The sequence below is a fragment of the Apodemus sylvaticus genome, chromosome 2 (assembly GCF_947179515.1).
Source record: "Apodemus sylvaticus chromosome 2, mApoSyl1.1, whole genome shotgun sequence".
Lineage (NCBI taxonomy): Eukaryota > Metazoa > Chordata > Mammalia > Rodentia > Muridae > Apodemus > Apodemus sylvaticus.
The window spans coordinates 128,279,689-128,307,441 of record NC_067473.1 but is presented as its reverse complement, the minus strand read 5'-3'; the positions used below and the strand labels follow the sequence as shown (position 1 = coordinate 128,307,441).

Below are 27,753 nucleotides of genomic sequence, written 5' to 3'. Positions count from 1 at the left end.
GGACAGCAAATGTTGTTAACCACTGAGTCATCTCTCCAGCCCAGTGGAGGAATGTCTTAACTTCCTCCAGCCTTACTTTCTTTATTCATAAACTGGGGTTAGTAGATAATCTGCCACAGAGGCTAAATGAGGGCTATTTGGAAGTGTTTAGTATATGTAGCACTCATAGATTTTACTGTGATCAGCGATAGTACAAACTGGCATGATGAAGCAGGCCTACTCCAGGCCAAGAAAGGAGAATTTTAAGTTCAGGGCTTGTAGGGCCTACAAAGTGAATGCAAGGCCAGCTGGAGTAAGTTGGTAAAATTGTAAAAAGCAAGGAGAGTGCTAGAAATATATAGTTCAGTGATCAACACTTGCTTGGCATGGAGCAACGTTGGTCCTGCATGCAGACCCCATTAGTGCCACAAACAGACAAACAAAAGAGCTAGCAGAGTCCTTAATTTACCTGGTTGATGTTTAGTGTTTTAACCTGTTTTCTATACTTTTATAGTAATCACCTGCTGACTTTTCTCTGTCCTGTTGACATTGATCATTGTGGTTGCCTCTGAATAGATAAAATGGGAGAAAAAAAATGGGAGAAAAATGTGGAGACTGCTTAGGCCAGCTTCTAAAGCTTGTCCAACCTCTATGAAGGCTCTGTGGAGAGACACAAAGGGGAAGCGCTTGCCGTGCTCTCCCTTCTGAGGGACTGCACTGCAGGAAATACTAAACTCAGAGACAGTGAGGTGCGTGCTAAAAAGAGCCATGCCAGGCCTCTCTATTCAATTACAGGAAATCAGAGGGTGTGGAGGAATTCCTGGAGCGTAAGAATTTTAAAAGGCATCAGTGTGGGCAAACTGAGTAAATGATCTTGGTGCAGTGGAGGGGAGAGAACACAGAGCCCAACACCTGTTAGAGAAATCTGTGAGCATCGACAACCACAGTGAACTTTCTCCAACTGCTCAGAACTGCAGGAATAAAGACTGTCAAAGTGAATTAGCAGCGTGCTTGTTCCTCCATCACAAGCAATCCATAGTCAATACACATTCTCTCTCTCTCTCTCTCTCTCTCTCTATATATATATATATATATATATATATATATACATATGCACACATACACACAGACACACACACACACACACACATATATATATATGTGATTAAACTTCCAATGACAGTTCAACATAGTGGTGCAAGCAAGCCTCTATCCCCAGTTCCTTTGCAGATTGAGGCAGGAGGATTGCAAATTCAGGCTTGAGCCTTAGGTTCATCCCTCATGACTACAAATAAAAAAAAGAAGAGAATCCAAAGAGGACTGTGTTTGTCATTGTTGTTTTCGTTTTCTGTTCACAGGATGAGTCCCCTTCCCTCTCTCTGAAAACATTGAGTATGCTTCTGTCTCTGGTTGGACTATGGTCAGTTTTGTTTGATTAGTTTTGTTTGTTTTGTTTTCTCTATATTTTTATACCTTGTCATCTATCTACTTTAAATGCAAATGAGCACCCATTGAATCAGCTTTATCCCAGGCTCTGTTTAGAGCTATTATTAGCAGCTATGTCACTATTTTTAGGTGGGGGGAGTAGGAGTAAAGATATTCACTGCATGAATCTCTTATAACAGAAGGCTCTGCTGACTACTCTTCCAGAGGACCAGAGGTCAATTCCTAGCACCCACAGCTCTAGTAGGGCTGACACTTTCTGGCTTTTGTGGGAACACACACACTTATACTCACACACACACACACACACACACACACCTCATACATACACATAAATAAACTTTTTTTTTAAAAAGCAATCTCTTGAGGCTTTTCCACAAGGACTAGTAAGCTTTAGTAAGCACCGTCCTGATAATCCCTGTCTGGCCATAGACTATAGTGGATGTCTAATAGTTTATGATGTGCTTCACTGTAAATAAAATAAATCCACTGAGGATTTTGGTCCCTTGCCACTATTACTGTCATTATTAACAAATGGAGGTGGCAAGCTGTAATCAGCTAGGCAGATCTAATGATGTCTGCTGTCAGCTGTCAAAATAGTGAGTCATGCTGACACACAGGCTCAGGACAGACATCTTCGTGGACTTCTTTTGGGCGTTTTGTCTGCATGTACATTTGCACCACTTGTGTGCTGGGTGCCAGGGAGTAGCATGCTATTGTGAGGCACTGTGTGGGTGCTGGGAATTGAACCTGGATCCGCGGAAGAGCTATAGTGCTCTTAACTGCTGAGCTAGCTCTCCAGACTTTTTTTTCTCCTTTCCTTTCCTTTCCTTTCCTTTCCTTTCCTTTCCTTTCCTTTCCTTTCCTTTCCTTTCCTTTCCTTTCCTTTCCTTTCCTTTCCTTTCCTTCTTCTTCCTCCTCCTCCTCCTCCTCTGCTATTTCTATTCTATTTCTAAGGCTCAGTTTCTTCTTCTCACTGTCTGGCTCTGACTGAATTTTTTAGCTCAGTGTGTGCTATTGATGAACATAGCTGGGGGACCATAACAGTCAAGCCTTCCTTAAAGTTCGTTCAGTGGAGAGTAGGACAAAGGGCAGACAGGTGAGTAGCAGCCCCTCCTTTAATGAGTGCCCAGGAAGCTTTATTTGCTGCACTTCATTGGTTTTCAAACCGTGAGTGGTAAGACTCAAACCTGGCATTTGTAACCTTCAAGTGATTCCAATCAAAGACTATATTTGAGAATCACTCAAGATTTCACTTAATTTTCGATCTTAAAATCCTGAATGTTGTTATTCTCACTTTACAAATGAGGATCTGGAAATACCCAAGGGCTCATAGTTAATAACTGGGTGGCCAGGGTTTAAATTCAGTTCAGACTTACATATTAAACCTTTTTTTTAAATCTCACCTCATGTGCTCGCTTCGGCAGCACATATATTAAATCTCACCTCAGTAAAAGAGATATGTTTGAAATATACAAACACAACTATTCTTTCCTCTCTTGTCTACCAGAATCACTCATTTGCATACAATATATGACTTCGAAGAACAGAGTCAAAAACTTCATTCACTTATTAACACCTTCAGGTGATGGGTTATACAATACATCTCTATACTTTTCTTATCTAATCATCTATCTTATCTAGCATTCATTTACGTATCTGACATATATCTGGATTATATATGTATAACAGAATAGTTTTCTGACAGAAGGGTGTGACACTAAAGTGTCACAAAGAAAATAAGACTCTTCACCCTATGTCTATTTAATGTTTTAAACTTCATGTCCATAAAGGCAAGGATTTTGAATCTTCCTGAAATATGGAAAACAGAAATTCCTCTCACGAATTTTCCCGGAGGGTGGTTGTTTCAGTTTTTAAATAGAATAGATGAACATTTTATGCAATTATGTGTCAATGTATAAGTGTATAAATAAGTAACACATCTAAGTTCATGCGGCATAGCAACATTATAGATGGTATAACATTATTTAAGTAGGCACAATTAATCAAAGATTTTAATTACACTGTGAAATGCTTGCACAGCCCCAGGGAGCCTAAGCAGCCAATTTACTCACGAATTCTCCCTGTTAAGCTAGCTTTCCTAGACGCTCCCGCCCCCACCCCCCCATCCTCTGAAGCCACGCCTCTAATACTGGCTCCGCCCCTCGCTCTTTCTAAAGGGTCAGTCTCCACGCACTGGTCCCCGCCCCTCCACTTCTGCTCAGCTTTTCCCTCCTTAAAGCCTAGTTCCGAAACTCCAGCTCCGCCTCTCCACTGGAAGCCACGCCCCACCGCGCCCCTTCACTCTTTTACCTGAAGCTCCTCCCCTCCGTCCAGGCTCTGCTCTCCTTCCTTCCATTCACCTGCAGTCCCGCCCCTCCCGGGCGGATCCGCTCGCCGCGAGGGCCTCTGGGAAGAGGCGGGGAACAATATGGCGGATGGCGAGGAGCCGTAAGTATCGGGGTTTTGCCGGAGCGCCGAGTTGGGCTGGGTTGTGAGAGAGCGCGGCGGTAGGCGGTCACCGCTGCCACCCAGGGGTCCCTCAACCCCTGCCCCGTCCCCTCGCCCCCCATACCCTTGCGGCGCCCTCTTTGGAGCTTGATGCTGACCCTTCTTTTATTCTCTCTTTCTTTTAGGGAGAAGAAAAGAAGGAGAATAGAGGAGCTGCTGGCTGAGAAGTTAGTGCTGCTGGGAGGCCGGGGTCCTCTTCGGAGACCCCCGCCTCCCCCTAATCCCAGGCCTAGGGGACCAGCCGCAGCGGGCCCGGGAGGGTGGGAGGGGGGCACCTGGAGCAGGCCGCGCGTCCTCATCTCTGACCCCGTCCCCAGCCCAAGCCACCGGCCGGCTGCTCCCCGGCTGTGCTCCTGCAAAAGCCACCCGGTACCCCCCTCTTCCTCCAACCCAAATTGTCAGAGCTGTGACCTTGTGGCAAGTGAATCCAATCTAAATCTAGATGGACACGAGGCCTGTTTTAGGTCATTGGTGAACTCTGAGACCATAGTACACATAAACTTTTCATGAACACTCTGTGAATCGGCAATTGTGTTCAAACTTGTCATTTTTGCAAGGTAATTGGGTCATAAAGGCAACTCGCTTTCTCATTTACCACACAACTTGTATCAAATACTTAAGTGTTTTGGTGCCACAGATTTTAAAATTCTTCTCATATGGCCAATCCTAGGTGATTCCTCTCCCCTCCCTCCGTGAGAAAGGGAAAAAACTCTTGTAGTGGGTGTGGTGAATTCATAATTTCTGTGTCAGCTCTATGTAGTACTTTGGTCTTTTCCATGCCCCTCCCTATGGTTGAATTTCAAATGCAAGAGTTCACATTCCTTTCCCATCTTTTAATTACCTGGTTTTTTGTTTTGTTTTGTTTTGCATGAAATGACAAAGTTTGAATGCTTGCTGTAAGTCAAGTGCTGTCCCTAAGTTCAATGCGTGATTATCTCTTTACTTCGTCAGAAGTAATTGCAATCGACAATTGAGGTTTCTGACAGATAAGGAATCTTCTCAAAATTAGTATGCGCTTGGTTGTGGAGTGAAACCCACCAACAGAATATCAGAACATCAGCTATGCAATGTTTGCTGGTCCCTTTTGTAAAAAATTGATATCACTAATATATTTGAAGGTAGAAACTTTGGGGTTACAGGAAAGTTATTACAATCAACATGAATGAATCTGATTATAAAATGCATTTGAGTTTTTCGTTTTTGTTTTTTTCTTTTTTAGAGGAGTTCCACTTTATTAGTTGCATGTTCTCAAAGATATCTTGATGGTAAATGCCTGTCTGTGGCATAATTGTAATCTAAATATTTTTGTATGTGTGTTTTGTGACAACAAATGAACCTCAGTATTAAGAGAGTTTTTTTTGTTTTTTGTTTTTGTTTTTTTTAATACTGGGACCCTTCTGAGGAAAGAAATGTATGAACATTGCTTTCATCTAAAATGCTAAGTGGATCTCATTTCTCCAACTTGGGAGGAGCCATAGATAGTATTAGATCGAAGAACCTTAGTTTCCAGAGACGCCCCCCCCTCACCCTATGCATTTATTTCTACTGAAGGAACATGATGGAAATTCAGAGTGACTGTAAATACCAAACAGAGGGAAGTCCTTTTCTCATTGAATCTTTAGTGTCCCAACTTTGATCTTTTGGGGGCTGAGGAAGCTAGGAACACAGAGGCCAATTAATTTCATCAAGTTGGTGAAGAGTGCTTTCCTATAACATCAAGCCAAAGGTGGAAAAATATAACCACAGCTCAGTTTTCCTTTTTATTTGAGCAGGTCTGGTGTGTGGTTACCTTTACATTTGGGGAGACCTAATAGCTCTGGGCGTGGCTTTTTCCTACTGATGTTTGCATCTGACTTTACTGTGTTCTGTGCAGAATGGCTGTCGATGGTGGGTGTGGGGACACTGGAGACTGGGACGGTCGCTGGAGCCATGTGAAGAAGTTCCTCGAGCGGTCTGGGCCCTTCACACACCCCGATTTCGAACCAAGCTCTGAAGTGAGAGACATTTATCTTTAAAGAACTGCGCTGATAGTTTTACATTTCAAAAAGAATAAGATGCTTTCTTTAAAATTTGCTTTTATAATACAGATAATTAATAAAATTATTTTGTGAAATTAATTTACCTTATGAGTATTGAGTTGAATCTTTACAACTGACTTTATGTAAATGACTAGAAATGCATTTTTGTATTTTTCATATAAGTTTAAACATTTTTGAGAATAGGATAAGTTGATGATGTCATATTCTGGTATATTTAAAAATCTAGTTAAGAATGATTCCTAAGACACATTTCCCTGTTTGTAGCCCTGATGTGGTAAATTAATTCTAATAAGACTATGAGATATGCTTACTCAGGTATTAAAATTTAGTTGGAAATCTTTACTTAGTATTGACTATAATTAATTGAATATTAAAAATGTGCTTTCAGTACATATGTATTTTGAACTGTGTCTGACTTGAAGCAAATATTTGATTAGATAAAATTTCTTTCTTATCACAAAGTAGGAACAAAGTAATCACGGAATATGTCTTATGACCTTTTGTGCCCATGAAGAGATTTTGAAATAGAAATGCTACTCATAAAGTTGTGTAAACTCTTGATTTTGGTTCAGTAGCTTGTGTGAATAAATCCTTTTCCTCCTTTAGTGGTCAGCACAGTGCATAGTAGTAATTCTTTCTTTGGATAATAGAGTTATACATCATATTTTCTTGTACTTTGAAAGTATTTCTGCATAATAGCTTAAGGTTGTCACTTCTGTTAAGCAGTATTTCCAAATTTTACTTCTGTTGGTCTAGAATTTGCTGATTTCTCAAGTTTTGTAAGCTCCTTTCATTGTTCAAGGAAAGGTATAATTGCTCTTATCTAGTTTTTGTTAGATTGGCAAACACTTTTAAGTTTTTAAAATTAAAGAAAAAGCATAGCCGGGCGGCGGTGGTGGCGCACACCTTTAATCCCAGCACTTGGGAGGCAGAGGCAGGAGGATTTCTGAGTTTGAGGCCAGCCTGGTCTACAGAGTGAGTTCCAGGACAGCTGGAGCTACACAGAGAAACCCCTGTCTTGAAAAACCAAAAAAAAAAAAAAGAAGAAGAAGAAAAGAAAAAAAGAAAAAGCATAAAGTGTAGAGAAGGAAAATAGAGAATACCATAATAAAAAAAAGTTGCTGTATTACTTATAAAATGGTATACCAACGCTTGAAAAAAGATACAGCTAAGGATAGTTTTAAAGAATGTTTTTAAATTTATTTTCATTTTATGAGTGTTTTGCCTTCATGTCTATATGTGTACCTCATTTGCTCACAAAGATCAGAAGAGGGTGTCCTTTTCTCTGGAACTTGGGTTATGGATGGTTGTGACCCACCATGTGTGTGCTGGGAATCCAACCTCAGTCCTCTACAAGAGCAACAAGTGCCTTTATCTGCTGAGCCATCCAGCCCTTTAGTTTCTTATAGTAAAAGTAAATTTAAAATATTAAAATTGAAACTCTGAAGTTATTAGGATTTTAAAATTTGTAATTAGATCTCTTTCATAACTTGCCTGGCGTGTTTCTTATCGTTGACTCTTTTTGTGCCTACACCAACAACTATTGTGTGGTTTGTTGCCTTATTTGTGGTTCTCGAGGTGATCACCAGGATTTTAATACGTCTTTCTATTCGTTACAGTCACTCCAGTTCTTGTTAGATACATGCAAAGTTCTAGTCATTGGAGCTGGTGGCTTAGGATGTGAGCTTCTGAAAAATCTGGTAATATATATGTATAATTCTATTCTCTTAGAGATAAGTAAGTTCTTTTGCTTTCTGTCATATAAAGAATGTCATCATTTCATAATTATTAATTTTTTTCTTGAACATTTACTGGGTAAATTTAGCAGGTAAAATTCTAGACAATAAAAATATATAATATTATTTTGGAGCTCTAAAAGTCTTAAAATTACGTCTTATTTTTATTTGTTATTTTTTTTTGTTTCCTTTTGCCTAGTGCTGATATCATTTTATTGAACTAAATAGCAGAATAAGTAGTTTTTCTTTTAATGTGTAATTTTAAATAATTATTTCTTTCTTTTGCTTCTCCAGATAACCCAGTTATGGGGGGTTTTATATCACTTTATCCAAAATGACACAGTGAGGTGCAGCAAAGTTAAAAGGCTCCCTCATTTTTCCTTTAGTGAGGTTCCTAGACTATAATCAAAGTCATCAGTTTTTTTATATAAAGTGCTCTTTTTTTTAACAGAAGTCCTACATGAACTATGATGTTTGTTTTTGATGACCATGCAGTAATAAATGCCCATGATTTAGGACACCTGAACCTATAGTAAAACTATTTCTGTATGTATTTAGAAATACATCGTTGTGATGTAATTGCTTTCATTGAGTCTTTATAACTATGAAGTAGCTTTGCATAAGTTTCTGTCAATTTAACAGATTTAAGAAGGAGAGAATTAATGTAGAGCTGCTGTGTATCTGATTTCTCACTGGGTAGAAAAATAGAAAATAGTAAGCAGACCACAGCCATATGAAAGACACCTGTGACCTGCCAAGAGTTAAATTTATTTACATCCAAGGTTTATTTTTATTTTATGTGTGTGAGTGTTTTGTCTGCCCATATGTATTCCACATGGGTGCCTGCTACCCAGGGAGGTTAGAAGAGGTTAGATGTTAGCCTGAAACTGCCATATGGGTTCTGAGAACTAAACCCAGGTCCTCTGTAGGAACAGTAAATGTTCTTAACTGCCTAGCCATCTCTTCAATCTGGTGATTAAAATTTAGATATCAACACAGTCATACTGATTATAGTGCTACTCCTACTGAAGTTGTGAATTGAAATACACTCACTCACTCTGTTTAATGCTATGTTAGTTTTATGGGAATTGTAAGTCACTGCAATCTCTGCTGTGAATTTTAAGTTTGGGGAGACAAATCTTAATGAAGTCAATAATAATATGTATGGAACAGTATGGTGTTCCAAAACGACAGCTCCCTCTCAGACTTACTCTAGTGTGAAAACATAAAACTTGCCAAAGGGAAAGGTTTGCAGAGCTTGGGCATTGTTTTTTGTTGTTGTTTGTTTGGTTTTTTTCCATTAGGCATCTACGGGTTCCTTAAAGCTTAACTTTTTTCATTTTGAAGCCATGAGTATACACTGCAATATATATATATACTCAGATTAGATCTGAGGATTATTTATTATACCAGTGCTTCTCAGCCTTCCTAATGCTGCAGCCCTTTAATACAGTTTCACATGTTGTGATGATCACAAGAATAAAATTATTTTAGATACTACTTTATAACTATAAAATTGCTATGGCTAAGAATGGTAATGTAAATATCTGAAATACAAGATGGTCTTAGGGGACCCCTGTGAAAGGGTCATGACTCACAGGTTGAGAACCATGGTATCTGCATTCTGCTTCTTTAGGCACATACACAGGATGTAGGCCTTTCACTTTGTTGTTAATTATTTTGCTTTAGATATAACCATAGAAGACATGCATTTTTTTCACTTTCCTTTCACTAACTGTAAGCCCCCTAAAGGCTCACTCTAAAAAAAGAAGAAACTATCACTTTAATACCACCGGTTTACCAAATATTTATTGAGTTTGCTCTTGTAAATGCCATGCATAATTTTTGGTGATAAAGACTCAAAATGGAAAATATAAACAGGTGTTTGTTTATGGAACTCAGATTTTCTTTGGGGGAAAAAAAAGAGAAGAAAGGTATATGGAATGTCAGACGGTAATAAATGGGTGAAGAAAGGAAGGTCCGAGGGTAGGGGGCCTGCTGGTGAGGACAGGGTTCAAAGGTGCTGTTTTCATAAGGGGTGAGCAGCGTCCTAGAAGAACATTGTGAAGGAAAGGCTGTAGGCAGAGGGGCCAGCAGATACAAAGAAGTAAAAAGTCTGAGGTTTCTTGTGGTTATAGAGGCCTTACACCTGAGTAAAATGCTTGTGCATTTTTGTTCTTTAACAAAATTCTTGAATTTTTTTATGTCTTGCATAGATTTTTTTTTAAGCCAAAGAGTATAATTATGTAGAATTTATTATTGAAAATGTATGGATTGAGGATATAGATTTTCAAAATCTGTGTTATGTTTTAAAAGAAAGAAAACTGTTGCCTAATTAGATTGCTTTTCTTTCCACAGGCATTGTCTGGTTTTAGACAGATTCATGTTATAGACATGGACACTATAGATGTTTCCAATTTAAACAGGCAGTTTTTATTTAGGTAAGTTTGATATTTTAAAAATTCTGATAAACATTTAAATTTGTGTTCTTTGCAAGGTAATAATTGGATTTTGCACAAACAAGAGCTGCTTTTTTTTTTTTTTAATGTTCATTAGTGTTTTGTTTGCATGTCTGTGTGCGGTGTTAGAAACCCTGTAACTGGATTTACAGACAGCTGGGAGCTGCCGTGTGGGCTCTCGGAACTGAACCTGGGTCCTCTTGAAGAGCAGTCAGTTCTTTTAACCACTGAGCCATCTCTCCAGCTCCAAGAAGTCCTACTTTTATACTTTAGAAATTGGAATACATATTTGGGTATTCAGGTGATGGTTTTTTTATTAGCACATATGTGCATTTTGTGTGCCTTTCCTTTCTGACAAGTTTTTAATGTGTTACAGCTTTGAAATAGACTGGTTATTGATAATGAGCCATACTTTTAATTTATAACTAACATGGTTACAATAATAATGATACTTATAGAAGTAACTAACATAGGCATGTTGCCAGAAGGGTGACTTGACATTTTATTTATGACAGTGTCTTAGTTGCAGCTGTCAGGTCCTCTGATCCTGTAAATTAATGTAACAGTCTTCATTAAAACCATGCTGGAGTTCTTTTGTGTGAGACCCATAAAAGCACAAAAATACATTTAGAAGTCTTGGCACTTTCTGTTTCCTCTTCCATATGCGAAGAGCTGTCTGTGCAGAGTGCGTGACAGTGGGATTCAAACCAAGACTTCTATTTCATAGTACTTTTCTATGAAAGTAAGGATGAAGAATAAAATTCTTAGTAACTTTAAATAGGAAAAGAAATTCTTTATTGGGGAAGAGAAAAAAATGACCTGATTAAATGTTTTCTTTGAAGTTCTAATTTTAAATAAAACTTTTATTTATTTTTTTTTTTACTTTTTTTTTTTTTTAAACTTATACTGTCCTATATGAAGGATACAAAGAATAAGGGTTCAATTTCTGGAGTATGTGTGTTTCAGGAAGTTACACTGAAGCACTTACTTTCATATGTGATGGGTGACTTATTTCCATGAGAATTGTGAGGAGATATTAGAAAATATTCACATACTTGAAGAGACACTGTGTCCTTCTGTACTTAATGTCTGGTTATTATCTCAGAGGGATGTTTTCAGACTTTAGTTTTTTTGAAAATACTCTTGTCTTTGAAATTTGTTCTCTCTTTTAAAACGTGGTTAAGGAAGCTGGGGCTAGTGGTGCATTCTTGTAATCTCAGCAGGAAGGAAGCTGAGACAGGAGGATCTGGGTGAGCTTGTGCTATGTAGTAATGTACCTGTCTCAAAACAAACAAAGTATACCAAATCCCACCATGGTTTAGGGACCTCTGATTCTGACTTAAGTGGCACATAAAAGATGGAGGTAACATTTAGAGGGTCTTCTTCCCCAGAGTGAAATTCTTTGTGTATATTTTTACTAAGACCAGCATATAAACACAGTGAATCAGGCATGGTGGTTCCTAACTGTAACACCAGCATTTTAGAGGCTGAAGCAGGAGAATTGCTTAAAAGTCTAGAGGCCATGCTGGCCTATATAATAATCTCAAGACCAGGCTGAACTGTTGCGTAAGATCCTGTCTCAAACAGCCAAATAGCAGAATGAAGTGGGATTCAGGCTGTGTACTTGGAAGGCCCTATGTCTTGGATGTTTCTATGTTAGGAAGTGTCATAGTTGGAACATAGACTGTCAGCAAGGGTTTAGTAACTATGCATTTTAATTTATTACTGATATAAAAATACTGAGGAGCTGATGGAGAGTTGGTTCTTCAGTTAAAAGCACAGATTGTTCTTGCAGAGGACTCAGGTTCAATACCGAATGGTTTATACCTGCCCATAATTCCAACTGAAAGGAGTCTGATGACTCTAGTCTCCTCAGGTGTCTTCACTCACACGTACATATCCACACTCACACACACATACAATTTTAAGAATAACAAAATGTTAATATTTTTCAAAGTATGCTATAAATAATCTGTCCATTTTTTCATTTCAAAATCTAAATTCATATTATAGACGACAGCTTAATACAATGTTTTCTGTAGGCCTAAAGATGTTGGAAGACCCAAGGCTGAAGTTGCTGCAGAATTCCTAAACGACAGAGTTCCTAACTGCAACGTGGTCCCGTATCCTTTCAAAAGAAAGAGTATTTTTCTAAAACTCCTCCCTTATTATAAAAGTTCTTAGTAGAGAACACAGCTAATGAGAAGGTCTGTCTGCAGCGTGCCCCTTTCTACTGAGGAGATGCTGATCATTTGCTTTCCAGCCCAGTCTTCCCTTTATGTATGCTCATGGTTTTGGCCAGACTTTTAAATTATTTGTACAGGTGATGTCATTATCTGTTTATATCCTAGTTTTAGTCTTAACATTTACATTAGATGCATCTTTACCTACGCCTTATACCTTAGACAAAAATTTACTCTCAGTGGATCACAGATATAATTTGTAAAGCTGTAAAATTGGAATAGTACAGAACATCTCTGTTCTAGGCCTTGATGGAGAACACATAGATCACTTCGAAATTAATAGTAGTGGGCTAAATGGACAGGCTAGACACTGGAGAGAACACATCTAGAGTTCAGTTATTCCCAGGTATCTGTGGGGCATTGCTTTCAGATCCTTTCAAGAAATCCAGATCCTCAAGTCTACATGCAAAAAGGTAGCATGCCAGAGATGGGGCTCACTGGTAATTCACTTGTCTGGCATTCATGAAGCCCTAGGTTCAACCCCCAGTACTATACAATACATACTAAAAATGTATACCGTTTTCATATTTGTGCTATCCACATGTCTTAGTTAGGGTTTTATTGCTGTGAACAGATACCATGACCAAGACAACTCTTATCAGGACAACATTTAATTGGGGCTGGCTTACAGGTTGAGAGGTTCAGTCCATTATCATCAAGGTGGGAACATGGCAGCATCCAGGCAGGCATGGTGCAGGAGAAGCTGAGAGTTCTATATCATCTGCAGGCTGTCAGCTGAATATTGACTTCCAGGCAGCTAGGATGAAGGTCTTAATGCCCATGCCCACAGTGACACACCTACTCCAACAAGGCCAGGCATATACAAACCATCACAACACATCTGGATATTTATCTATATCTGATGTCTTAAAATATCTTTTAATTATGTATAATACCTACTGTGGTTAAATGCTATTAAAATAGTTACCATACTATGTTATTTGGGGAATAGTGAAAAGACGAAGTCGGTTTATATTCACTACTGACAGTTTTTCTTTTGTCATATATTTTTGACCCAGGGTTGGTTGAATCTATGTATGGAACACCTTCAGATATGGACGCTTGAGTGTTTATTAAAGAATTTCTAGAACTTAGCAGAAAAAAACCCATCCATTTAAAAAGTAGATGAACATTGCAAAGGGCTAGTTCATTGAAGAGACAGATGACAAAAATCTTACAAAAGGTACTTGTCATCCAGGAAGACAGCAGTGACCCCGACTGGTGAGGGAGTTTAAGGCCAGCCTGGATAACTAGTGGATCTAGTCAAAATACAATTAAAAGGGCTGGAATGTAGCTCAATTGTAGAGTACTTGCCTAGCCTGCATGTGGCCCTAATTCTATCCAATATTCAGAAAAAATACCAAAAAAAACTTGAATAAGATGTTATATACCTTTTAAATTAAAGTAGAAGTAGTAGTAGTAGTAGTATCTAGGGCTGGCAGAAATAACAGAATAATGTGGTTACTTATTAGTGATAGTAAAATAATGTAACCATCTAGAAAATAGTTTGATCATTTAAAAAAATTTAGTATAATTTAAATTTATCACCTAGTTGATTCACTTTGGGACATTTTAGTGATATTAATACATGTGTCCTCAGAAAAGTCAGTACAAGGTTGCTCACACCAACTTTATTTGTAGAGGCTCCAAACAGGAAATATAACCAGGACCTGCTTTAGTAGGTAAACTGTGTTCACCTGTGCCATAGAGTACTCCTAAGCCGTAATAGGAACAAATAAAACATGTCCCACCTGGGAGGGAGCTCATGGGCATTTGAGAAAATGTCCAGCCTCAAGAGGTCGTATACATAGGATTCCATCTAGATCCTGTTCTTGAGATGAAACACTTAGGAAGATGGAGAACAGATTAGAAATCACCAAAGTGTAGGTGAAAGTTGGGAGTTGGAATAATTATAGATGTGCATTGAAATATTTTAGCCACATGCTGTGGCACTTGGTTTGAGAATTGCTGCAATTTGAAGATCAGCCTGATCTCCATATAGGTTCCAGGCTACTCAAGTTACATAGTGAGACTCTCAAAAGAAATGGGGCTCGCAAGGTAGTGGTTAAGGGCCCTTCCTATCAAGCCTGGTGGCCTGATTCCCAAGACCGCCGTGGTAGAGGGAGAGAATGACTCCCCGAAGTTGTCTTCTGACCTCTAAAGTATACTATGGCACACCCCCTCCACACAGAAGTACTCAAGGTGTAGTGGAGAGTTGTATCTTATGCCAGTGTTGCCTTTATTGGGTTGCCTTTATTGGGTAGTGCACTTCTGTAAATGGTGAGCATTCAAAGTGCAGCTTCTCTGTACTGCTTTTACGGCTTTTGGTGACTATATGTTGATTTCAAGTAAATGTGCTTAAAACTAGAAATACAGGCCTCTTTGTAAGGAAACAACTTAAAAGGAAGGATATTCATGTTTCATCTAGCCCTATTGTTGAGACCTGGGAAAGATGTTTTATAGATATCCGCCCAAGAGAGAAAGAATATCTTGGACTGCCTCCTAGTTCCCCCTTTGGGGCTCCTCCACTGCTTCCTTTGTTTCTTTTTCAACCTGGTTATCAGTGTGCCTTAGACTGCTGGTCGCTGCATTCAAGGGGTAGAGAGTTCTAAGTGGGTGAAGTGAGATATGAATTGTTGTGTTTTTTAATTCCTTCATTTGTAGATAGGAGTCTAGATACACATTGTTTGTTGTCCCTCTTTGTGTTGCTGTTGAAAACAGTTCATTGTTAGAGTAGTGTCATTTGTATAAAAGTTTACTAGAAAAAATGAATGTATTTTGTACATACTTGTGCATTTTTGTATTTTGAGAGTCTCTCTATGTAGCCCTGGCTGTTCTGGAATTTCTCATGTGGACCAGGCTCCCAAGTGCTGAGATTAAACGTGTGCAGTATTTGTATTTGTGACTGATTCATTCTCACAACTAACATAACGGGGATCTGTGTGACTTGCAAGTGCCGGACAATGACCAAAAGTTGCTGACTGGTAAAAAAGAGACCTATAGCTCATTTTTACCAGTTACAAAAAATGCATAATTCACATCGAGGCCCAGAGTTTTATGTAAACCCAGTATATTCAGTTGTACTAGCAACTGAAAAGCTGTTGAAATTTGTTGGATTGTTTTTATATAAGCCTTACATATACACATATACGTTTATATGTGTATATAAAACTCTTGAAATGTTTTTGGTAGTCTGTTTCTTGCTGTAAAGAATTCTTTTTTTTTTTTTTAGATGAGAGACAGACCAACACATGCACACATACACAGAGAGAGACACAGAGAAAGAGAGAGACCAAGACACACACACACACACACGCACACACACACAGAGAGAGAGAGGGACAGAGAGAGAGAGAGGCAGAAAGGGAGAGAGAAGAGAGAGAGAAAGAGAGAGAGAGAGAAGAATTCTTTTCATACAATATATTATGACCATGTTTTATTTTCCCCCTCAACTGTCAGACCTTGCCACTTTCCTGGCCACCCAGTTTTATATTCCTTTTTTTTTTCTTTTTTTCTTTTTTCGTTTTTTGGTTTTTCGAGACAGGGTTTCTCTGTGTAGTCCTGACTGTCCTGGAACTCACTCTGTAGACCAGGCTAGCCTCGAACTCAAACCCGCCTGCCTCTGCCTCCCAAGTGCTAGGATTACAGGTGTGCGCCGCCACCGCCTGGCTTTATATTTCTTTCTTCAAAAAAGAAACCAAACCCGAGAAACAAATAGAACCCCCACTGAAACACAAATTAAGCAAGCAAAAGACCAATAATGCAAAAAATGTCAAAGCAAAATGAAACACAAAGGTCACAGAAGATACCATAACTTTAAATTTTTTACACATTTATTTAGTGTGGGTTTGAGAGAGAGAAAGACAGAGACAGACAGACCTGCCTCTACTTCTGCACTTACATGCATAAAATAAGGAAAATAACCTACATTTTTTTTTTGGCAGAAAACAGGGACAACCCTGTTTTGTCAGACTTCCTGATTAGTTCTCAGTGTGGATAAGTAAACACAGTTTGTTCCTCATGACATTGTTAACATCACTTCAGAAGTTTACAACTTAGCATGTTAGATTCCTTTACTTGGATTCAGACATTTCAACAAGATTCAAGATTTTAATGATACTTTCTACCGACGTAAGTTCTTCACTTGATATTAAGTACTTGTAATTTTTCCAGTTTGTTGTTTTGTTTTCCCCCATTCTGGGTACTTGAAATACCACAGCACTAATTCTTAGTAGATACCACTAGCTGCTTGCTTGAATTAAAAATTACTGAAGGATTAGGAGGGTGGGGAACTCTAATAAAATTATTATTTTTTAAACAAAGTAAATTTAAATTTATTTTTAAGTTGCTAAACTGTGTTCAAAGCAGTTTTAGAGTCACACAAAGGTGGGTGGAAAGTAGCGTTTCTGTCCCATCACACAGACAGCCCTTGTTGGTCATCTGAGTTGTGTGGGATGATGGAAGAAAGAGACATTCAGATGCAGTGAAGCCTTGAGAAAGCAGGGGGATCCACCTCAATGAACAGAACCCCAAGCAGCCTTCCAGAAGCATGTATATTGACTGTTTTCCTTTTGGAGTGAGGCAAGTTATTCATACCAGAGCCCCTGATCTAATGTGTGTTTCTAGAAGGAACATATCACCTTTGCAGTCTCATGCGCTGTTTGTAGTGCTCGATAGTGCAAGACTTCCTGGTTTGCTAAGAATGTCTCGTGACTAAGATCATGTAGAGGCTATGAAGCTCCTTCAGAAAACCAACGCAGAAAACAACCACTACCTATCACAGTGATTTGTTTGACGCCCAAGAACATCTAAAAACAGTTGCTTCATTCTGATGTCCATACTAGATATAATGACTACTAAATTTCCACTGCAGACTTCCTTACTAGCAGTGGTCCACAGATTGATGCTAGAGCATTGGTATGGTAGTGTGTTTGTAAGCACAGTAACTTGGTGGGCGTGGGGGGGCAGCACTGAGGAGGCTGAAGCAAGAGTCTAGAGAATTTGAGACTTGCCTAGATAGACTACATAGACTATATCAAAAATTAAACGTTTTTTTTTTCTCTTGTAGAATTTCATATTATTGTATGTGGCCTGGACTCTATCATAGCCAGAAGATGGATCAATGGAATGCTGGTAAAGACTTCAGCCTTGGGGTTCTCTAAAGGTCTTTGCTGTTGCTTTGACATACTTCAAATCAGAATTGTTCATTTAAATTAAGTAGATATACACATTGTTATTGCTTTCATTGATTTTTCAATGAAATGTGTTTATTGTTAAAAATGTAATTCCTTCATTCTGATATTGCTACTGAATCCCAAACTGACTTCTAGAATTTGCTGGAAATATGCTGCTGCTGCTGCTGCTGCTGCTGCTTTCTTTTTGTTTTTTTCCCCATTTCCTATTCTTTTTCTAAGCCCTTGAAAACATTCTCCTAGATATCTCTTTTAAATTATGAAGATGGTGTGTTGGATCCCAGCTCCATTGTACCTTTGATAGATGGGGGCACAGAAGGCTTTAAAGGAAATGCCCGAGTGATCTTGCCTGGAATGACCGCTTGTATTGAGTGTACTCTGGAACTTTACCCACCACAGGTAATCAGAAAAGTTTCTACATTTCTTTCTTAGTATCTTGGGTGATAATTAGTGTTGGTTATTACATCTTGTCAATGTCTAGGGTTTGTAATTGGGGATAAACATATTTAAATATATGTTAAGGATATAGGTTAGTATTTACCATAATGAAGGCATGGGGTCAGACTTGTATATTTCAGCCTTAAAACAAAAGCAAAATTTTAAATTTGCTTAGAAGAATAAAGTATGATAGTTTTATGTGTTTGAGAGAAGATACCAGAAGATATCAGATCTGCTTTTATGGTTTCATATTACTACTTTTTTCTTTTTATTAGTTTGTTAAGTGTGTTTTCCTTTTAATCATGTGTATATGTGTAAGTGTGTAGGTATGTGAGTACAGTGGTCTTAGACACCAGAGGTGACAGATTCCTCTGAGGCTAGTCACAGGCTGCTGTGAGCTGCCTGACATGGGTGCTGGGAACCAAACTCAGTTCTTCTGAAAGAGAAGTGTAAAACCACTGAGCAATCTTTCCAGCTCCTTTTTTTTTTTTTTAATTTAAGAAAAATTACAAAGTTTTATGTTGGGATAAGTTATATTCTGTTTGTTTTCTTCATATACTTTCCCTTAATGTTAAGCTTAAGGTAAGTGTATATACATAGGGTTCAGATATTTGTTGGAATCTTAGGACATAACTTTAATGAATAAGGAAGGTCTACTGTAATTATTACAGAGAACACAACTACTAGGAAACAGGTTGGTGGTGTGGCTTAGCAGATACAGACCCTGAGTTCAATCCTAGGATCCCCGTGGCAGAGCTAAAAGTTTTCTTCTGTCATACATACAATATAGCATGTGCTCACATGTACATAAATGCAAAATAAATGTAATAAAGAATTTAAAAATAGGATTAAGAATGATCTTTTTCAAAGATGTAGCTCTTTAGCCTATATACTTATTTTTATTTATAAATGTTAGCAGCTCTTTGACTATTAAGTTACAATTGATATAATTCTGTGCTTTTGTGTTGGTTTACATTAAATACAGGTAAAACTAAATCACTTACATTTCAGAGTTTATTTAGTTCTTTTCATTGCCAATAGAGCTTGAGTGTATATGCTCTAAAAATAAATGTGTCTTTTTTTACAGGCAGCTCAGCCGGAAGAACTCTGATACCTCCAATTAGTGTACAGGTCTTAATGCTTTATAGTGCTGAAGAGCTTTATATAAGTCAAGAGCCGAGATGAACTAAACCAAAACTAGAAGTTACATTTTAAAACAGATTAAATGTTTTAATCATTTAAATGTTACTAAGAAAGACAAATTTTGTGGTTTTAGGTCAATTTCCCCATGTGTACCATTGCATCTATGCCCAGGCTCCCAGAACATTGTATCGAGTATGTGAGGATGCTGCAGTGGCCTAAAGAGCAGCCGTTTGGAGGTAATTTAACACTCTAGCCTTAAGAATATTTTACATATTACTCATTTTGAATTTCATTTAAAAATTACCTTGTGATTATATGTTTGTCTCCTCCACAACAGATGGGGTTCCATTAGACGGAGATGACCCTGACCATATTCAGTGGATTTTCCAAAAGTCCGTTGAGAGAGCATCACAATATAATATTAGAGGTGTTACCTATAGACTCACTCAAGGTGAGCTGGTGAACTGTCATGTTTGTGGGATTGGTCAGGAAATAATCTATGGCAGTGATTCTCAGCCTCGTTCTTAAGACTATCATATATCAGATATTTACATTGTAGTTGATAAAATAGCAAAATTACAGTTAATGAAGTAGCAACAAAATAATTTTATGGTTGAGGTCACCACAACATGAAGAAGTGTATTAAATGGTTGCAGGATTAGGAAAGTTGAGAACCACAGCTTTATGGAAAGAATGCTTGATATAAAGAGATTAAGAGATCACCATCCATCTGAACTATGGAAGCAGTGTGTTTCTGGTTACTCCAAGGTAGTAAGGAACTATGTTCAGTCGAATACATACTACTCAGCTAGTGGAAATTGAATGTACCACTGATTCATGGTTATATACAACTGTACCATTGAAAGAATCCTTATCTTCAAAGTCTAACTGTTCACTTCATCTTTCACTGAAGAGGAATTTATCCTTTCTTGGGAACTGTCAAAAGACTGTCAGATAGTTACTCTGTGTCTTGTTTAGTTTGAATTTTGGCCAGTATCTTACATAATCCAATTGATTTTTCCTTTTAAATTTTTATGTGTTTCGTCTGCATGTATGTATGTGCATTTCATGCATGCCTGGTGCCTGCAGAGTGCAAAAGAAGGCATTGCATTCCCTGGAACTGGAGCTATAGAAAGATTTTAGCAGCGTATAGGTGTTGGACACTGAACGCAGGGTCTTCTGGCCATCTCTCCAGCTTCCAATTCCCCTTTAAATAGTAGTTTCTAACTATTGAGCATGGTGGTCACATTCTTTCCACATTTTAATGCTTTACCACTCACAAGTCTTCCTGATTCCTCAATTCTTTGGTAGGTCACAAGGCTTTAAGTCTTGGTGTGCTTCTCTGACCAGAGTTCAGTTATCTAACCTTCTGGAATCTCCTAGGCCATAGTACAGCATTTTAGGGTTAGCTATACCTCTGATACTGGGAACAGTCTTAAAGGAGAGCTGATGTCTTATCACTTATTTATTGCATCGTTGATGTTGCTACTCATTAAAATTTGCATATCGTTTCACCAGTCAAGTGGCTAGGCCTTCCTTTCTCCCTCCCCATCTCCCCTTTCTCACAAAAGTAATATTCTGGGGGTTGTTACTAAATTTTGTATTTGTCCTGGAGATCAAACCCAGGGCCTTAGCAGACTTTTTTAGATTTGTCTCTGTCTGTTACCAGATCTTGAGTCTCTCAGACTTCTTTACTGTCTTCACAAAGATACCATGAAAGACCGTTCCTGATGCTCTCCCAAAGGCTGGTTGTTGTGTTCTCCTATTTCCTCGTTGCCGGGTTAGTCACAGTCACTGAACGTGCCCCCTCTAGCACAGGCTCATGGTGAGCAGTCCTGCTCAGCCTTGGTGATCAGTGTTCTAGACCTGTTACAGTTCATCCCTTTTGGAGTTTTGCCATAGTCTCTAGAAAGACCTGTCTATTCTTTTTGCAAATTTGTCATTTCTTTTCTGTGACTATTTTCTTTACTCATTCTGCTATCATCCCTTAAATTCAGTTCATGCCTGCTGCCTGTCTCCTCACCTTGGTCTGCCCGGGGCTGCTCTGTGCTCCTCTGGCTGGCATGCTGGGAACACATCTTGTGGTGCTGCCTCACCCTCCAGGTTCATGTGGTTTCTCTAGAGTGAGCAATTCAAGTGCAGTTTGAAGACTCGCGTCTTTCTTTTGTGCTATGGGAGATGTTTTGTTCGTTGCTTATATGAATATGGAAGTGAAAAGTTAGTATAAGTCAAACTAGAAAGCTGTGCTTTGTTCTGTGTGGTCATGACCGTAGTGTAAAAGAAAGATACTTTTAAAAATTTGTTTTAGTTTTTCCATCCTGACGTTTTGTGGATGGAATTACTTGGATTAACTATATCAACAATCATTAGGAAACTTGGTTTATAGTTATTCAGGCATTTCAGAGTCTAGTACTGTGTATGAGACTATGTGGGGTGGGCATGTGTGGACACAGCCCATTTCTATACTTGCTAGGGGTAATGTTGTGGATATGATATTTAATTTCTCACTCAGCCTTCTTCCCTTCTTTTTAGAACAAGGATGGTATGGCTAGTATCACCATGTCAGGAACATTAAATAATATGTAGTATTCCCGCTATACCTGGAGTATGAGGAAACACTGATATGTTTCTGCTTTGATGTGATGGAAAACTACAAAATATTCATTTCAGTACTCTTGCTTAAGGTTTCAGCATACTATAGACTGTTGAGAATCAAAGATGATAGTCTGTGTTTAAACGTCTCTGCTTTTTTTTTTTCTTTGAGATAGTGTCTTTGTCAGCTTCTCACCACCACGCCTGGCTATGCCTAGTTTTATTTCTTGATTTGAATGCCTGAAAAATCAAGTTTCAGAAAAATGGTATTTTGCAGTCAAGACTTTAGATGATTTAATTACATGATTTTAACTTAAGGTGACTTTTTTTTTAAAAAAATAGAGCTGTTTAGAGTGCTTATTATTCACAACTACATCTAACTCCAACTCCAGGGAATAAGACAAATTTCTGGACTCTGAGGACACCTACACTCACATGTACACATGCCTGCATATGCATGTACACATGCACGCGTGTGTACACACACACACACACACACACACACACACATACACACACACGTTTCCCTTGACCTTATTGAAAATCTTGAAAAACAAAAGAAATGACCATATTTTATTTGACAAATTTTTCAGGGGTAGTAAAACGAATCATTCCTGCAGTAGCTTCTACAAATGCAGTCATTGCAGGTAAGAGGGAAAAGGACTTTCAGCTTTACTTTTTGCTTTGATTTTGACTTAATATCTAAATTGATATTTCTGTAGTTACTTGCATTCTAGGAATTTGATATCTTGGGTGCGTCACCCAAATGAAATATGCTCCTATTTCCTCTGAGGTTGTTCTTTCATTGTGTTTTACAGGGCCTTATGTTTCTCTTAGACAAAGTGCTCACAGTAAAGGAATGTTTTGGCGTGTCGTTTTGCTCATAGGGTTAGCTTTTTATTAATCTGATGAAGATGTGGGGAATGTTGTATTGTTTGGATCATATAAAATAAATTTAAAACTTGTTCCTTTCTATGTTTTTAAAATTATGTATTTTAGAGTTAATTTTTCTATAGAAATTATAATTTTATCTGATTTATCACTGACTTTTAAAGTATGTAATTTTTACTGATTTCAAATGCCTTTATTTTCTCTCTAGCTGTGTGTGCTACTGAGGTTTTCAAGATAGCTACAAGGTAATGAGTTTTATTTTTAATATGTGTATAAATGCACATTATAACCTTGCTCAGTTAGATAAAATGAACTTTTTTTCATTACAGTGCATACATTCCCCTTAATAACTACTTAGTATTCAATGACGTAGACGGACTGTACACTTACACATTTGAAGCAGAGAGAAAGGTTAGTAACAATAAAGTAATAAAAATATTTTTCACTATACAGTCTTTGCTTTTATATATAAATTATTAGGAATTAGAAGATAATTATTTAAGCTATGAGTTACTAAAGCTAATTCTATGTATCTTTTGTTGGACAGCTGAAATAGATACTGTAAAGCGTAATAATTCAGAGCAAGTAACCAGTTACAAAAGCAAGCTTTAAAGCAGAAACATTTTCATAGGAAATATATGTGATTATAAAACAACTTGATTTCCATATCTTTGCTTAAAAAGAGACTGAGACTGGTTTGTGTGCCTCTAAAATATTCCTTTATGTTTGTAGGAAAACTGTCCTGCATGTAGCCAACTTCCTCAAAACATTCAATTTTCCCCATCAGCTAAACTACAAGAGGTTTTAGACTACCTAACCAATAGTGCTGCTCTGTAAGTGTTGACCATTAATATTGTAAAAGTCATTTTTAAACTTTACAGTACAAAGGCAACAGCTGTTTAAGATGTTTGCTACTTTATTTAGACAAATGAAGTCTCCAGCTATCACAGCCACATTAGAGGGGAAAAACAGGACACTTTACTTACAGGTCAGTAGTATTAATTTTTAATTTTTTTCCAAGAAAATTGGATATTTTTTTCTTAGTGCGCTATACATTAAAATAATGTTTTTCTCCAGTCAGTAACATCTATTGAAGAACGAACAAGGCCCAATCTTTCCAAAACATTAAAAGGTATTTAAGTAAATGTGTACACTAATAGTTTTCTTTTAGTAAATGTCTGCTATCTCTCTCCCTCTTTCTCTCCCTCCCTTCCTCCCTCCCTTCCTTCCTCCTTCTGTGTGTGTGTGTGTGTGTGTGTGGTGGTGGGGGGCAGTCTGTCTGTCCCTAGTACCAGGGGTCTGTTCCTAGTACCAGGGGTCAAAGTACTATCGCTGGCTGGCAGGTGCCTCACCCCTGTGCCCACTGCCCCCTCAGCCCTCATGTCTGGAGAAAGGATGCCTTTGTGTGACTTTAGCTAGCCTTGAACTTGCTTGTAGCCCATGCTGGCTTTAAACTTAGATTTACTTGTAATTAAATATGACCAAATTGTAATTATTTATCTCTCTAAAAATAATAGAATTGATAGCTCTTTTAATAGAAAAATAATTAAAACTCCAAGAAATCAAATTTTAAGACATACCTGAACTATAAATCTATACTTTGTGCATATATATGTGTTATTCTTTTTATTGAAGTATTTATTTTGCTTGATCTAATGACACTCTTTTCTGTTTTAGAACTGGGACTAGTTGATGGACAAGAACTGGCTGTTGCTGACATCACTACACCACAGACTGTTCTATTCAAACTTCATTTTACTTAGGGAAAATAAATCTGCACATAATAGAAATTCATAGAAATAGTATACTTTATAAATGGTATGGAATTGAAGAGCTGGGAAGATGAGGCAGAGGGAAACACCCAAGAAAGGAACTTTAATTGATGTCATTTTTAGCATTAGTGTGGCTGGAATTTGACTTTTATATATATACATATATATAAAAATGAATGACTCTTTTTTTAACTTTATAAGTTTCTCTTGAAGACTGAACTTTGGGGTTGGGCTAGTAAGCATTTTCATTTTAATAATATGGAAAACTATGCCTCCAGGAAAGATTATGAACAAATGTATTGCTTCTTTAAAGCAGGACAAACACTGTCTTTTGTGTGAGTTTGTTATGGTCAGCATATTCCTCAATGAGCATTTGAGCATCCACTTGTATGGAAATGTATCCTTGAATGGAAATGAGGAATTATGTCTTAAGAACATTAAATATTTACAACCTGACATCTAGAGTATATCAAACATAGGCAGTTTCTTCATTACTACTCCCATAATTGTGACTTTCCATGTGTGTATTAATTATTGCAGAGTTTAACTTGTCCATGATAATTTGTAAACAGTATTAGAGATTCATACCTGTGCATGAAAATACAAAATATTTTCATGTATTTGTTTGCAATGCCAGAGACCAGTATGCACAAATTTAAACCAACATGGCTGTTCAAAGAAAATTAATGTTTAAGCAGTTATCATTGATGCTTTTGCACTATTTATTAATAAAATTGTACATTGTATACTTTTTATTGGAAATGTTAAAGTATGTCGATAATAGTAAATAATTTTATAGTGATGTAGGATAATTTTTAAATGTTTAATAGTTATTACTTCCAGACTTTTATTGCACCTGAGTTAAATTTTTAAATTTTTCCTGTAGTGATTTCCACAGCACAGACTAGGTTCACTAGTTCTAACTAGTAGATGAAATGGAATGACTTAATTTTTAAAGTAAAGTCTCTCTCTTAGCATGCCTTTTATTTTCAAAAATGCTAAAATCAAAGTGGAGCACAAATACTAAAATAATGCAGTTGTAATGTTTTAATGTTGGAACAAATAGTACCTGATTTTCTTTCTTTGTTTTTTATTTAGTTGCAATTTTTTTATTTAGACTGTTAGTGGGTGGAATCTGTCTGTCTTCTTTCTTTGTGGTGTAGGAACGCCGCAGGGATATAACCAGGACCCCACGTTCATCAGGTCCGTCATGGTGCTATACCCACGTCTCTAGCTCCCTCTTAATAAATTTAGTTCATTATAAAACAACATAGGGTACATTTATATGTTTTACCCAAAATGTTACAGAGTTAACACAATTTTTCTTTTTTTTTTTTTTCTATTATCAGATTTAGGGCCTTGTACTAGGCCAATAGTCTATCACTAAGCTGTATCTCCAATAAGCCTCTTTTTCCTTTCTTTTTTTAAATTTTTTTTATTGGATAATTTATGTATTTACACTTGAAATGCTATCCCTTTTCCTGGCTTCTCCTCTGGAACTCCCCCGTCCCATCTCTCCTCCCTCTGCTTCTATGAGGATGCTTACCCTCTCACCCACCCACTCCCACTCCTGGCATTCTCCTACACTGGGCCATTGAGCCTTCACAGGACCAAGGGTCTCTCCTCTTATTGATGCCAGACAATGCAGTTCTCTGCTACATATGCAGCTGGAACTTTGGGTCACTCCATTTGGTGGTTTAGTCCCTGGGAGCTCTGGGGTGTCTGGTTGGTTGACATTCTTCTATGGGGTTGCAAACCTCTTCAGCTCCTTTAGTCCTTTCTCTAAGTCCTCAATTGGGTCCCTGTGCTCAGATCCATGGTTGCTGTGTGCATCTGCCTCTATTTCTCAGGCTCTGGCAGAGCCTCTCAGGAGAAAGCTATAACAGGCTCCCGTCAGCAAGCACTTCTTGGTATCAGCAATAGTGTCTGGGTTTGGTGTCTGTAAATGGGATGGATCCTCAGGTAGAGCAGTCTCTGGATGACCTTTCCTTCAGTTTCTGCTCCACACTTTGTCCCAGTATTTCCTTTAGACAGGCAACATTCAGGGTTAAAAATTTGGAGATGAATGGGTGGCCCCCTTGCCCCAACCATGGGCCTTGCTTAACCTCCATGGTCTCTACAGGTTCTCCCTCCCCTTTGTTGGGTATTTCAGCTAATCTCATTCCCGTTGGGTCCTGGGAGCCTCTTGCTTTCCTGGCATCTGAGACTTGCTGGTGGCTACCCCCAGTTCCCCACACACCTCTGTTCAAATTCCTGACCCTTTGTATACCATCCCAGGCTCCTCCCACACCTGCTCCTGTTTTCCCCTTCCCCTCCTCTCTTTCTCCAAAGTCCCTCCCACTCTCTACCTCCCATGAGTATTTTGTCCCCCCTTCTTAGAAAGACTGAAGCATCCACACTTTGGTTTTCCTTCTTGAGCTTCATATGGTGTGTAAATTGTATCTTGGGTATTTGGAGCTTTTGCGCTAATATCCACTTATCAGTTAGTGCATACCATATGTGTTCTTTTGTGACTGGGTTACCTCACTCAGGATATTTTCCAGTTCCATCCATTTCCCTATTTCATGAAGTCATTGTTTTTAATAGCTGAGTAGTAGTACCACATTTTCCGTATTCATTCCTCTGTTGAAGGACATTTGGGTTCTTTCCAGCTTCTGGCTATGATAAATAAGGCTGCTATGAACATAGTGGAACATGTGTCCTTGTTCCATGTTGGAGCATCTTTTGGGTATATGCCCAGGAGTGGTATAGCTGGGTCCTCCAGTTAGTACTGTGTTCTATTTTCTGAGGAACTGCCAGACTGATTTCCAGAGTGGTTGTACCAGTTTGCAGTCCCACCAGCAATGGAGGAGTGTTCCTCTTTCTCCACATCCTCTCCAGCATCTGCTATCACCTGAGATTTTGATCTTAGCCATTCTGACTGGTGTGAGGTGAAATCTCAGGATTGTTTTGGTTTGCATTTCTCTGATGACTAAGGATGTGGAAAGTTCCTTTTCCTTTCCTTTCCTTTCCTTTCTTTTCTTTTTTTCTTTTTGAGAATAAGGTCATTGCAGATATAATTAAATAGGGTGTGGTCATTCTCAAATACAGGGACACCAATCTAATAAGGTAGGCTTCCGTATTAGAAAGGTGAGAGATGTGGGGAGGGAGATCAGAAAATGGAGTGGTGTATGTGTAACCAGGGAACAAAAAGATTGCCTGCAGATGTGAAGCTAGGAGAAGCAGAGTGCATTCTTCATGACGCTTTCAGAGGGAGGATAGCTCCACTGAACAACTTCAGACTTCTGACTCCAAACTGAAAGCATTTCTGTCATT

The 27,753-nt window shown here is 38.2% G+C and overlaps 1 protein-coding gene across 2 annotated transcripts; it reads left to right on the top strand.

Annotated features, from left to right (window-relative positions):
• Nucleotides 1–3,742: 3,742 nt before the first annotated feature.
• Nucleotides 3,743–25,200, top strand: Uba3 (ubiquitin like modifier activating enzyme 3). Of its 2 annotated transcripts, XM_052174389.1 has the most exons (18): nucleotides 3,744–3,873; nucleotides 4,059–4,100; nucleotides 5,807–5,927; nucleotides 7,592–7,672; nucleotides 10,067–10,149; nucleotides 12,210–12,290; nucleotides 16,498–16,541; nucleotides 17,479–17,543; nucleotides 17,846–18,001; nucleotides 19,317–19,419; nucleotides 19,521–19,634; nucleotides 22,369–22,422; nucleotides 22,875–22,911; nucleotides 22,996–23,077; nucleotides 23,399–23,499; nucleotides 23,591–23,654; nucleotides 23,744–23,798; nucleotides 24,344–25,200. In XM_052174389.1, exons 1-18 carry the CDS (start codon nucleotides 3,854–3,856, stop codon nucleotides 24,427–24,429), a joined length of 1,389 nt encoding a protein of 462 aa, XP_052030349.1. In that variant the 5' UTR covers nucleotides 3,744–3,853; the 3' UTR covers nucleotides 24,430–25,200. The 2 variants fall into 2 exon arrangements, with proteins under 2 accessions (XP_052030350.1, XP_052030349.1); XM_052174390.1 differs by lacking the exon at nucleotides 4,059–4,100 and having other exon boundaries at nucleotides 3,743–3,873.
• The last annotated feature ends 2,553 nt before the right edge of the window (nucleotides 25,201–27,753 follow it).

Excerpts from the sequence above, each read along its gene's own strand:
- Uba3 (XM_052174389.1), top strand. The coding sequence starts at position 3,854 with ATGGCGGATGGCGAGGAGCC. Across the intron at positions 12,291-16,497 it reads CCTAACTGCAACGTGGTCCC|ACATTTCAACAAGATTCAAG; the intron begins GTATCCTTTCAA and ends ACTTGGATTCAG. Across the intron at positions 23,655-23,743 it reads ACAGGACACTTTACTTACAG|TCAGTAACATCTATTGAAGA; the intron begins GTCAGTAGTATT and ends GTTTTTCTCCAG.